The sequence below is a fragment of the Zonotrichia leucophrys genome, chromosome 27, assembly GCF_028769735.1.
Source record: "Zonotrichia leucophrys gambelii isolate GWCS_2022_RI chromosome 27, RI_Zleu_2.0, whole genome shotgun sequence".
NCBI lineage: Eukaryota > Metazoa > Chordata > Aves > Passeriformes > Passerellidae > Zonotrichia > Zonotrichia leucophrys.
In genome coordinates, this window is record NC_088196.1 from 4,616,729 (window position 1) to 4,629,720 (window position 12,992).

The 12,992-nt window shown below is 55.4% G+C and overlaps 2 protein-coding genes across 15 annotated transcripts in view; one reads left to right on the forward strand and one right to left on the reverse strand.

Annotated features, from left to right (window-relative positions):
- Positions 1-8,108, forward strand: part of TANC2 (tetratricopeptide repeat, ankyrin repeat and coiled-coil containing 2) — a 148,889-nt gene extending 140,781 nt beyond the window's left edge. For all 12 annotated transcript variants that reach the window (XM_064733703.1, XM_064733709.1, XM_064733708.1 and 9 more), the window contains one exon: positions 485-8,108. In XM_064733703.1, the coding sequence (XP_064589773.1) occupies positions 485-2,492 (2,008 nt within the window). In that variant the 3' untranslated portion in view covers positions 2,493-8,108. The remainder of the gene's footprint in view (positions 1-484) is intronic.
- A 393-nt stretch (positions 8,109-8,501) lies between these two features.
- LOC135458652 (transmembrane ascorbate-dependent reductase CYB561) lies at positions 8,502-12,618 on the reverse strand. Of its 3 annotated transcripts, none has more exons than XM_064733906.1 (7): positions 12,507-12,618; positions 11,405-11,491; positions 10,538-10,745; positions 10,261-10,359; positions 9,665-9,768; positions 9,431-9,588; positions 8,502-9,301 (listed from the first exon to the last, which is right to left on the reverse strand). In XM_064733906.1, exons 3-7 carry the CDS (start codon positions 10,737-10,739, stop codon positions 9,103-9,105), a joined length of 762 nt encoding a protein of 253 aa, XP_064589976.1. In that variant the 5' UTR covers positions 10,740-10,745; positions 11,405-11,491; positions 12,507-12,618; the 3' UTR covers positions 8,502-9,102. The 3 variants fall into 3 exon arrangements, with proteins under 3 accessions (XP_064589976.1, XP_064589975.1, XP_064589977.1); XM_064733905.1 differs by having other exon boundaries at positions 11,405-11,599; positions 12,507-12,601; XM_064733907.1 differs by lacking the exon at positions 11,405-11,491 and having other exon boundaries at positions 12,507-12,594.
- Between the last annotated feature and the right edge of the window lie 374 nt (positions 12,619-12,992).

Genomic DNA, 12,992 nt, shown 5'->3' on the forward strand with positions numbered 1-12,992 from the left:
AGCCCCTGAGCTCTGGAGCCAGGCCTGACGCTGTGTGGTCTTGGCATCAGGCAGGAGTTGAATTCTCGCTGGCGTGCATGGTTGTAGCTCTGTCAGAGCTTGTTTACAGCAGTCGGTGAGCTGGGCTTGTGTGATCAATGTGTTGCTGTCCCCTTCTCTAAAACAGAGGTGATGCTCATGGTGATGCTAGGGGGAGTAATTAATTAGCCCCTAACGTAAGCTGCAGAGGCAGGTGTGTTTGCTAGTCTGGGTTGTGCCATCTAAAGCCTGTGTTGCCTTCTCCAGAATTTTCTCTCCCTTTGGATAACATAAATCCAAGGGAGGCCCATAAGGCAGCGTGTGAGAGGTGCAGCAAGCAGTAGCAATCACAGCTCTCTCCCTCAGTAACAGGCACAAGCCACTTTATTCCCCTGGAATCTCTGAAAACAGCTCCATCCAAATCCAGAGTGCTTTCAGTTCTCATTTCTGTTCCTTTGTCAAGCAGGCAGTTTTCAGCAGCCCTGGAGGACCTGAACGAGGCCATCAAGCTGTGTCCAAACAACCGTGAGATCCAGCGGCTGCTGATGCGGGTGGAGGAGGAGTGCAGGCAGGTGCAGCAGCAGCAGCAGCAGCAGCAGCAGCAGCAGCAACAACAACAGCAGCAGCAGCAGCAGCAGCAGCAGCAGCCATCACCTCCACTCCCAGTGGAGCCAGAACCCGAAGCCCAGCATGAAGAGCTGTATTCTGTGCAAGATATCTTTGAGGAGGAATACCTCGAGCAGGATGTAGAAAATATTTCCATTGGCTTACAGACAGAGTCCAGGCCAAACCAAGGGCTGCCCATCATCCAGAGCCCACCCCAATCTCCAGCTCACAGGGACTCAGCCTATATTTCTGGCTCACCTCTTGGCTCCCATCAGGTCTTTGATTTCAGGTCCAACAGCTCTGTGGGTTCACCGACCAGGCAGGGATACCAGTCCACATCTCCTGCTCTGTCTCCAACACACCAAAACTCACATTACAGACCCAGTCCTCCGCACACATCCCCAGCTCACCAGGGCTCCACTTACCGCTTCAGCCCCCCTCCCGTGGGAAGCCAGGCCAAGGAGTATCAGAGCCCGCCGCCGTCTCCGCTGCGCCGCGGCCCCCAGTACCGCGCCAGTCCCCCCGCAGACAGCATGAGCGTGTACCGCTCCCAGTCCGGCTCCCCGGTGCGCTACCAGCAGGAGCCCAGCGCCGTCTCCCAGCTGCCCGGCAGGCCCAAGTCTCCCCTGTCCAAGATGACGCAGAGATCCTTCCAGATGCCCCAGCTCCCCGTGGCCGTGCCGCAGCCGGGGCTGAGGCTGCAGCCAGCCAAGGCGCAGATCGTGAGGAGCAACCAGCCCAGCTCTGCCGTCCATTCCAGTACTGTCATCCCAACTGGTGCCTACAGCCAGGTTGCCCACTCGATGGCCAGCAAGTACCAGTCATCATCAGGGGACATGGGGGTCAGCCAGAGCCGCCTGGTGTACCAGGGCTCCATCGGGGGCATCGTGGGTGACAGCAGGCCCGTGCAGCACGTGCAGGCGAGTCTCAGCGCCGGAGCCATCTGTCAGCATGGAGGGCTGGCCAAAGAAGACCTTCCACAGAGACCATCCTCGGCCTACAGAGGGGGGATGAGATACAGCCAGACGCCTCAGATTGGGCGGAGCCAGTCCGCCTCCTACTATCCGGTGTGCCACTCAAAACTTGACCTGGAGCGTTCTTCCCTCCCCGCCAACCAGCTGGGCTCTCCAGATGTGTCTCACCTCATAAGAAGGCCCATCTCAGTCAATCCCAGCGAAATCAAGCCTCACCCACCGACTCCAAGGCCTCTTCTCCACTCTCAGAGCGTTGGCCTCCGCTTCTCCCCTTCCAGCAATAGCATCTCCTCCACCTCCAACCTGACTCCCAACTTTCGCCCCTCTGCCTCGATTCAGCAAATGGAGATCCCCCTGAAGCCAGCCTATGACAGATCGTGCGATGAGCTGTCCCCGGTGTCGCCCACGCAGGGGGGCTACCCCAGCGAGCCAGCCCGCTCCCGGACCACGCCGTTCATGGGAATCATCGATAAAACTGCTCGGACTCAGCAGTACCCCCATCTCCATCAGCAGAACCGGACCTGGGCTGTGTCTTCAGTGGACACTGTCATTAGTCCTACGTCTCCTGGCAATCTGCCCCAGCCGGAATCCTTTAGCCCACCCTCTTCAATCAGCAACATTGCCTTTTATAACAAAACCAACAATGCACAGAATGGCCATTTGCTAGAGGAAGACTATTACAGCCCCCATGGGATGCTGGCCAATGGGTCCCGGGGAGACCTCCTGGAGAGAGTCACCCAAGCCTCCTCATACCCCGACGTCAAGGTGGCAAGGACGCTGCCCGTGGCGCAGGCCTACCAGGATAACCTGTACAGGCAGCTCTCCAGGGACTCCAGGCAAGGGCAGACGTCCCCAATCAAACCAAAGAGACCATTTGTGGAGTCTAATGTGTAAAAGACACTTGTTGGAGTGAGACCCTCATGTTTTCAGCACACACTTCCAAGCTTGATTTCCATGCATACTATTATAATTATTATTATTACTATTATTATTTTTATTTCTCTTTGATAGCTACATGATCAAGTTTCTCCGGTACTTTATGTGGTGGTCAGACAGCCATGCACGTGCTCCAGCCCTTTTGTTCCCCAGCTGACTGTGAAGCCAACATCAGCCGAGCCAGTATCATTTGCCCAATTCCAGCAAAGTTCCAACCAGGATATCTTAGTCCATGGTGTGGGGTGGTCCAGAGATATCCCTACGCAGCAGGAGGTAACCAGCTCTTTTTCAAGAGACAATTGCCTTGGATTTTTAAATTGGTTTCTTTTGTCTCAATGATCTCTTACTCAACTCTGATGGGAATTCCTAGGGAATTCCACAGGAGCCTTTCCCAAGGCTGCATCCCCAGGTCCCCGTGCCAGCCAGGTTGTTTGGCTCTTTGCCCCAAGGAGGGGATTGCCCTCAGTGATGTGATTTAACACCAGTAGCTATGCACAGCACCCACAATACCCATTCTGATTCTGCTGGCTTACAGTGCTTTCCTTCCTTATTTAACTTGGTCAGAAGGGGTGGGGATCACACAGCACTTTGCTGCTTTCCAAGTACCTACCAGGTGCCCTCACACTGATTTCTTTGCTCTGAGGCATTTTACAAGCATTGAGGGTGTAAGGTTGGCCCTTTGTTATATGTTTTAATCAGCCAAGGGAGTTGGCCATGAACTGGGACTGCACTAACGTCTTCACACTGTTGGCAGACTTCACCTCACCCACAGCATTTGCACGGGGCAAGTCAGTGTTGGGGACTTCATCTGGGAGGGGGATTTATTACTTGCGAGGAAGAGCAAAAATCTGACTTAGGAAATGGTATTCAAAGAGGAAAATTGCAATTCTTGATTTTTCTTTACTACTTTTTTTTTTTTTTATGATGAGGTTGTAGAACATGGCATGATGGGCCCAAAAGAGGAAGGGTCCTTCTGCAGTCCCAGGCCTGCAGCATCCCTTCCCTCTGGCTCGGTCCTGCCAGGGAGCAGGGGCTGTAGCAAGGGCTGTGCTCCTCTAAGATTCTCTGTTCCCAAAATCCTGGAAAGGGACACCGTGTTCCATATCTGTACATGGTAGAAACCATGTGTTGCTTTTTGAGAAGCTGTAGTTCAGAGAGACCTATTTATAATTTATTTATGTTATCTATTTCAGGACATTTTCCAGTTCAGGTTGGGTTTTTTTCTGTTATTTTCAGTTTTGTAATCAAATGCAAGTCACATCAAGACAGCACGAAAAGCAGGGGCCGGTTCCAAAATCCTTTTTATAGGATTTTCAAAAAATTTTTTTCAATTAGTTGCTGAAAATTTCTTTTGAGGTGGGGGGAAGAACTTCCTTTACCGATTCCTTTGTTCCTGGTGGGTTTGTAATCTGCCTTTTGTGTTCTGAGGGTGAAGGGTGGGATGATGGGAGGGAGAGTGATAACGCTGTAGCTTGTTTTAAAGCAAACTAGTGCCTGTTGCCCAATGCCAAACCTCACTCATATCAACTCTGGGGAGCGATTCAGTGCTGAGCAGGGGAGTGATACCTCCAAAGGGCTACTGAGAATCGATTGCAAGACTTCTTGAACCAAATCACGGGCTCCAGCCTCCGCTGGTGTGAGTGAGCATATCCCAGCAACACATCACTGCAGCTGCACCCTTTCACACCAGCTCAGGACAGGGTCTGGAACTCTTTAAGCAAAGCCTGGCTTTGATGGGGCTTTTTTCTTTTCCCTGTGTGTGGCTCAGCACATCTCATTGCTATTTCATTGCCTGACTTGCTCAGAGCAAGCTGGGACATGCACACCTTGGGCCAGGGGAGGCTTGTGTCTCATAGACACATGGAGAGCATTTGGAAGAGGGGGTTCCTCTATGAGTTTTGGCAGTTTTGGGACACCCCAGGGGCCATTTGGTCTTTGTCAAAGCGAGTATTTGGATTGAGATTGGTGTTTTCTTCCTTGAGGTGCAACCCAATGCTGACTCTGCTTTATCCCAGGGCTCTGTAAAATGGGGGCTGGCTGGGACCCCTTCACTGTGGGAACACCCAGGTCTGTGCATGGTTTCTCTCCTTGCAAATGGGGTGTGATGGTTTTCTTTCTTCCTTTCATTTCTGAAATAACATGCTCTGTATTGTAAGGAATAACTGATTTCTCCTCCGCATCCCACATGCCCATAGCTGGGAGACGTGTCCTGGGTCTGGAGCAGCATCAGTCACTTTGCTTAGTGCCTCTCATCCTCCAGCTTTCTGCCTGAGTGAGTGGCTTCCTACCTTTGGCTGCTTCTTTGAAAGGAAAAAGCAGCGCAGTCCAGCCCTGTGCCTGTTGCCTGGCCGTGGGTGCTCCTCTCCCCTGCCACGCCAGCAGGGGCAGTGACAGAGCTGCCCACGCTCTGCTTTCGCCACTCACTGCCCTGTGCTCCCAGTCCTGTCCTTCAGAACATCCCCCCGCAGCACTCCTGTGTGCAACTGCCCAGCTTCTGAAGATGTTGTAAGAGAAAACAGCTCACGCTTTTAACACAACCACAAAGCTGAAGAAGGCTTGAAACACTGCAGCATGCAGGTTTTTTTCACAATTCCACGTGTTACATTTTCCACGGGATTCTTGCACTAATGGTTTTCCATCTGTTCTCTCTGTAAATGGGTGCACTTTACTGTTTGGATTTGTTACTATGATAAATACTGGATATTTAAGCGTGAGTAGTGTCTTCATTAGAGAAATAGCAAAACAGCTCATGTCTCTTAGTGTATTTTTCAAAAAAAAGAAGAAGAGAAAAGAAACAAAGCAATGAATCATAACATTTATAGCACAAGAACTGATTCCTGTATATAAGCATCAACAGATTGAGTAATTTTTGAATACAAAATTATTTGCAGTGGTTTTAAAGCACTTCCCTGGCAATTCTCTTAGGGACAGTTGAGGCAGGATGGCTGCTGTGGCCACCAGGTGGGTAAGAAGCACATTTCTTCCTGGAAAAGCTGTTCTTGCTCAGTCCCCTACGTCTTCAAAGTCATGATTTGGTCTTTGCATTAGGAGAAGCAGAGGTCATTCTGTGTTGTGCTGGCGTGGCCCCAGTGTGCTTGGGGGAGCACAAGGTCAGATCTCACTCTGAGGGCCCTTCATCCTCTACTCTTAGATCTGGGTCTGACAAGATCAGGCCACACTGTGGGATCTCACTCAGTTTCAGACATTGAGCTGTCCTGTATGTCTGTGCTGTGTATTTAATTACTTTTTGAGTAATTAAGATGCAGGTCAATGCTGCCAGCTGGTGCCTTCATGCCCTCCTGACTGCAGTGGTACCACTGGCAAGCCCCACCTTCGAGCAAGCAGGATTTTGGGTCCACCAAGAAAAGCAGGTTCTTGATGACACTGAAACTCCAGTTTTCATTCTTGGGGTACATGCAGAAGGCAGTGCCAGAAGTGATGCTGAAGCTGACCCCTTTCTTTAGCCAACCTTCCCACCAGGTGTCTCTCATCCTCACCTGTGGCTGCTCTGAGACCCAGGTGTGCTGCCACAGAGCTGGAATCTTCTCTCCCAGCATCAGGTGTGGGTGTCTGCCCCATCCATCAGTGAGGATTCATTGGCTCTTGCTTTTCTCCCACGTTAGGAGGATGCTGTGGTCCCAGGGGAGTGGACACCCACGTGGTGGGGGGCTCTGCAGGGCCCCACCAGCCAGCTGGGAGTGGCATCAGAGGGCTTTGGACACAGTCTTGAGTGGGCATCAAAGTGTTGAGGAAAAGGAAGGTTTTACAAAGAGAGATCCTTTCAAGATCCGTCTCCAAAGGAGGTACAGCCTGAGCTGCCTTCTCTGTGTCACTGGGTGGGAGGACTGTGATGGTTCCAACAATCTGAAATGTGTGTCTGTCCATCTGTCTGTCTGCTGTGGCACCAGTGCCCAGCTCAGTCTGTCTGAGCACTGAATTTTTGGTTATTTTTCTTTAACCTGGCTGTGAGGAAAACCGCGTGGCTGGTGTGAACGTGTGAGCGTGCGTATGCCAAACCCCGGAGTCATGCTGGGATTAGGTCTGGAACCAGGCTGGGTGGTAAACTGGGAGCGGTTCAGTCTCCTTTGCAAAGGCTGCTGTATATTCAGGGTTACCCAGGAGAAGTCTAGCTAAAACCGAAGTGCCAGCTCTGCCTTATCTAGAGAACCAAGCAAGCCAGCGTGCCTGCTCGTGCTCCGCCTTGCTCGCCCGCGGGGGTCCCTCGTGCGCTGCCGCGAGCTCCTTGGTGGTTGTGCTTTGCTGTACTCTTGGCAATTCAAGGGAACTACTGGTTTATCAGCCTTTACCCAAGGGCTTAGGGAAAGAGCTGCTGTACCTGCTGGGACCTCTGCAAATCAAAGCCTTCACCCCATGCCGGCTGCGCTTCGCAGGCTGGTGGAGGGTGTGTTGGACACAAAGCACAATGGTTGAAAGTGAATCTGCGTTTTTTTCAGCTTTATGTGAATAATTGCTGGATTTTCATTCAATCAAACTCTTTTTTCTAATATAAACCACTAAGGGCTCAATTCTTTAGCAAGATGCATTCGTGTCCAACTCTTGACTCTACAGCTGGATCTCACCAAACTGGTACAGACCGACCCAAGAGGTCACAGCGAGCGCGGCCGTCACGGGGAAAGCCAACAGACACCCAACCCACCAGCTGTGTCCTTCCTCCTGCTCCTTTTCTAGCTGTCACGGTACTGGGGAGTCAGCAGCCAGGTCCCACCTGATGGGATCACATCCTGTGGCTGTGAAAACAGAGGGCTGCTTTGCTGAAAGACTTTGTCCCTGTGGGTGATGCTGTCCAGGGACGGCGCTGGGGAGGCACGTCGGGGTGGGAATGGGCAGGTGGGAAAGCCTGGTGCCCATAGAGCTGGGTCCCCACAGGTCTGCCTCGCTGTGCACTGCTCAGCCAGCCACTGAGAGCAGCACTGTGTGCTACATAAAGTCCATTGTGTTGCTCCACTGATAAGCCAGAGACTCGTGTGGACTCTGCCAGTACTGCCGGGCTCATCCCTGTCCAGCCTTTTCTTTGCCATAGTGTTGCATTCAGCGTTCCATCTCCTTTCTGTCTTCACACCCTGGAGGATCTGAGTTGGGTACAAACACGTCCACTACACCTGCCTTGTGCTTTGTACAACTGCCTGGTTGCCATCCTCTGAGACACTTGCTGGGAAGATCTTTAAGACACTTAAATTTTCCTTTAGCTTTTCTATAATTCAGATGTAAAGGACTTTCTCTCTGTACAGTATATTATCCAATGCATGTTCTGTTCTCTCTGATATATTGAACACCACACAGTTGTGATATTGTGCAGTGGGAAGAGCAGCCCCTGCCAACAGCAGAGGCCTTCGCCTCTCATCTCTAAGGAAAGAAGAAAACATATTTTTTCCTTTGCTGTATTTGCTTGAGCAGAGTTTTCTTGTCTGTACATGTGAGCTGTGAGATAGATGTGAAAAGTTCAAAAGAATGCATTCCCCCCCCAATGTATACAGATTGTAATCTGTACAATGAAAACTGTATGTATGAAAAAATGTACCTATTTATAAATGGTTAACACTTGGAAATGGTGTCTGGGCTGCTGTTTTTCCCACACTGGGGTCAGTGAAGGAGCGTTCTGATGCTTCTTGGTGTGGAAATGATGGTTGGGTTGGGTCTCACGATCACTGCATGGGGGTGGGGACAGAGACCTGGGAACCACCAGGAGTGGGAGGTGACAGAGGCAGCACTAGTGCTGCCACCAAAAAAGGCATATAATAATAGAGTGGATAATAATTATAACACCCAGTGCATGGCCAGACCCTGGACATGGGCCCCTGGGGTCCCTCACACAGCTACTGCTGACAATCCCACCCCTAATGCCCACCCACCCTCCCAGCCCCTCAGGCAGCTCCTCTCCCACCTGCCCTCAGCGTGTGGGAAGTTGAGGATACCCCAAAACTGTGATCTAGGGGGCAGAGTCAGGAGGACAGGGTTAGCTGCAAACATTTATTAGGTCAGGAGCATCCACTGAGCAAACACATCATGCGTGGGGAGAAAACACTTCAGACACGAGGCTGCTGAGCCTGCACAGGCACAGGGTCACTCCGAACCCCCAGGGAGCCCTTTAGGGGAGCGTCCCCCCATGCTGAGGGAGAGGGGCTGCCAGTGAGTGGGACATCCCGGTGGTGGCAAACATCCCCTCTGCCCACCAGCACTGGGAACAGCCTAAAGGCTTTGGCCTACAGTGCAGAAATCTCTGCTCCCACTCCATCCCCTGAGCAGGGAAGAGGAAGAGCCCGGAGACCCCTCTCCTGTGGCCCTGCCAGCCCCTGCCCTGCCCACAGCACTGCCATTCCCACAGGGCTGGCATGGGTTCGGGGTCGCCAGGGCCTGGACAGGGCAGAGCTCAGGATGATAAAGGCCAAGCCAAGCTGAGTCCAGCGGGCAGCATTGCACCAAGCACGTCCTTCCCCAGCTGTCCTCATCACCCTGGGCTGGGCAGAGATGCCAACCACCAGGGACAGGGTGCACAGGAGCATTTCAGACATCACAAGGAGCCCATGCTGGAGACCAGGAGCTGCAGATGTCACTGGCTGCCACCACCAGGGCTCTCTCCCTCTGTCAGGGTCTTGAAGTCCATGGACAGGGCCAGCTCCTCTGCCAGTGGTGGGCGCTTCCACTCCTCCCGTGTCAGCACGTAGCCCACCACCAGCCCAAAGGCCACCAGCAGCACCCCCAGGGTGTTGGCCAGGATGCCCTCAGGCACAAAGTGGCTGTAGGAGTCACTGCAGGCATAGAGAGGGATGCCCAAGCCTTAAGGGATGGGTGAACTATCCCTGTCCTGGCTGGGACCCCCTCCTCATCCTCATCCCCATCCTCATCCTTCGACACACACCATGGGAAAGGTCACGCACCTGATGTTGAAGAGGAGCATCTCAGTAATGCCCAGCAAGCAGGAGGTGATGGAGAGGATGAAGAGGGTGATGCCAAAGAAGATGTGCTGGGGCTTGTACCACCCTCTCAGCGAGAAGGAGGCACCGGGGAACAGAAAGAAACCACAGCCCAGGAACCACTGTGGGGACACAGGGATGTCACAGGTGCTGCAGAGCCCCTTCCCTGCCAGGGGGACAGGGGCTTCCCAGCCTTACCTGCAGGAGGTAGAGCACGAAGGTGGCCATCCCACACCAGGAGTGCAGGCTGTACATGTCAGGGATGCCCTTAGCCCGGTGGGACTCAAACACAGCGATGATGCCTGAGGAGAAGAGTCCATCACCAGCAGGGCTGATCCTGCCCAGTCCACCCTTCCATCCCAGCACCAGCAGGGCTGATCCTGCCCAATGCACCCAGCCCAGCACCACCAGCAGGGCTGATGATCCTGCCCAGCCACCCTTGCCATCCCAGCCCACACACCAGCAGGGCTGATCCTGCCCATCCACCCTTCCATCCCAGTCCACACCAGCAGGGCTGATCCTGCCTGTCCACCTCTTCTATCCCATCACCAGCAGGGCTGATCCTGCCCAGTCCACCCTTCCATCCCAGCCCAGCACCACCAGCAGGGCTGATCCTGCCCAATCCACCCCTTCCAGCCCAGCACCACCAGCAGGGCTGATCCTGCCCAGTCCAGCCCTCCCAGCCCAGCACCACCAGCAGGGCTGATCCTGCCCAATCAACCACTCCCATCCCAGCCCAGCACCACCAGCAGGGCTGATCCTGCCCAGTCCAGCCCTCCCAGCCCAGCACTCACCCACCAGGGCGATGACCAGGGCCAGGCCATGGAGCAACGCGTGCAGGGCCTTGGTGGAGCGCTTGGCCTCGTGCCTGAACACCCGGTACACCAGGAGAGCTGCACAGAGAGGGCACCTGAGCATCCACAGGGCTCACCCAGCCCTGCCCAGGGATGCTGCTGCACCCTCCCCGTGTCTTTTGTCACCGCTTTGTCCCCTTCATTCCCTGCCTGACCACAGCTGCAGGCTTTGGAGGCTGCAGCTGGGACAGGGCACGCGTCCCCCCGTTCTGCTCACCGTCACCTTGGAGGAACACCATGCCCAGCACCATGCACAGGGGGTGGGCGTTGAACTGCAGGGGGCTGTGCCAGGCCACGCCGCCCCGGTAGCGGCCCAGCCAGGCACCGGTGGTGCCCAGGAGGGTCAGGCCCAGCAGCTGCGACACGGCCACGTACGCCGAGAGCCCGCTGGGGCTGGGGGGCGGCGGGGCCCCATCCATGGCAGCCTGCGGGGACAGAGAGGAGGGGACAGCGAAGCCACAGCGGCCCCAGGCAGGTGCCGGCTGGCCGAACCTGGGCTGAGGTCCGGCTCCGAGCAGCGTCCGCCACCTCTGCTCCACCCTCACCTGCCACGGAACCGGAGCTTCCTGGTCCCGCTGCGTCACCCGCACCTGGAGGTGGCTGCCAGCCGCCACGGCACACCCATCCCCGCGCTCCTGCCCCTCCTGCCTGCTCCTGGACTCCTCTCCAGTCCTCCTGTCCGTGCCTGCCTGCTCGTGTCCTCCTTCCCAACCCTCCTGCCCCTGCCTGTGTCCTGCGTGCCTCATTCCTCCTGCCCCAGCCCTCCTGCAACCACCGCCCCTCCATCCTTGTCCTTCTGTGCCGTCCCTGCCTCCATCCTTTTAATCCCCATCCCTCCATCCTCATCCCTCCCTCCATGACCATCCCATGTCCCACCTTCACCCACTCCCAGACCCCACAACAACCCCCAAACCCTGAGGGGAAGGAAATGCAGGGGTAAGCAAGGGACCCCCTCCATGGTAAAAGCAATGGCCCCTGGGGTCATGGGGCTGAGTGAACATCTGTGCTGGTGTGGGGGACACACACAGGGTGTCACCCAGCCACAGCTACACCAGAAACCCTTCCCACAGCCCCCACAACTCACCTGCTCTGTGCTTTGTGCTGGGCTATCCCTCAATGGATCAGAGCCACCTCCACCACTGTCACAGCCACTTCTCCTCTTCCCCGGCCCCTAGAGCCAGCAGGTCCAACGTCCCCCCTCTGTCCTGGCCCCTCTGCACTGCCTCTGGGGAGGAGCCCCCTGCCAGCTGTGGCAGACAGACCCACGATGCTGCCAGGACTGGGGGAGCGTGGAGAGGGGGAATGCATTAAGACCACGCACACACTTTATTCCCAGCCACCTTTATTGGATCAGCCAGATAAATGGGTTAAGGGAATTGGTTTATCCCATTAAGTTGCACTGCAAAGGCCGCCTGTGTCCAGCCTCACTGCCTGGGGCCATGGGGTGCTCTGTGGGAAGGGCAGGGGGACCAGGCTGGGGGGGACAGTGAGAGGCACCGGCTCCCCCCATATCACAACAGCCTCCCCCAAACTCTCATCACACCGAGGGGCTGCTGGCACATCTGGGGGCTGCAGATGGGGACCCACGTAGCCCTGTCCTGCCCTCCCACCAGATGCAAACATCTGGCCCTGCTGCAGTCACACAGGGCAAACACAGTCCCCAACAGCACTGAGGATGGAGAGACAGGCAATGAGCACCCCCAGCCACAGGGCCTGGCAGCAGGACACAGGGCATGCCTGTGGGAATGGGATACTCTGAGTTGCCCATTAACCACCACTGAGTGCTGGGAGAACTGGAGGTGACTGGACCCCTTCCAGGACCTGCCTGCTCCCCTCCCATCCTCTGTCTCCCCTGCACCCCCAAGCACATCCACAGTTCCCCCTTCCCAGGGCAAATCCAGCGCTCCTCACATTTGGCAGGGAGTTTTCTCTGATTAATCTGGTTAACCCACATGCTCTGGGGGGACAATGCATGTTCAGCCCGGGCCCCCCTCACGGTGGCCTCTCCAAAATGCCAGGGACTGTCTCTGCTCTCCATGGGGGCTAGACGCTCATGCAGGGGAGGGGATTCTCCTCTCAGTTCATAGCTGAGGAGGGTCTGAGTGACATTTGGAGGGGCTGAAGGCAGATCCCCACACGGGCTGAAGGCAGATCCCCACACTGCTCCCCCACGTTCCCCAGCCTACCTGTGGGTGCCGGCTGGTGCTGCCTGTGCCAGGCCCAGCGGTGACAGTGTCTGAGCAGGGACAGGGCCACGGCGTTGGCACGGCAACGCAGCGATGACAAAGCGAGGGGGAGCTGCACCCCAGCGTGGCTGCAGGGGGAGGCTGTGAGGAGCAGAGGCATGGGGGCTGCAAACGTGACAACAGGGGGATCACCACCGAGCATTCAGGGGACAGTCCCCAAGGAGGCGGCTCACTAACAGTGTGTGTGACACCCCCACACCCTCACATTGTTCCAGGCACCCACTGAGCCCCCACTTCCACCCTGTGACACCCCAAACAGGCCGGGAGCACCAGGCCCTACCGGCCCAGCACAAGGCCAAGGACTGTACCCTGCACAGGGCCTTTGTCACCATTTAAATTGTGGTTTTGGGCCTTGCTGGCTCATCCCTGCAGCCACCAGCAGCCCTGGAGTGACATCTTGGGAACCAGAGCCCCTTGGCTGGGCTG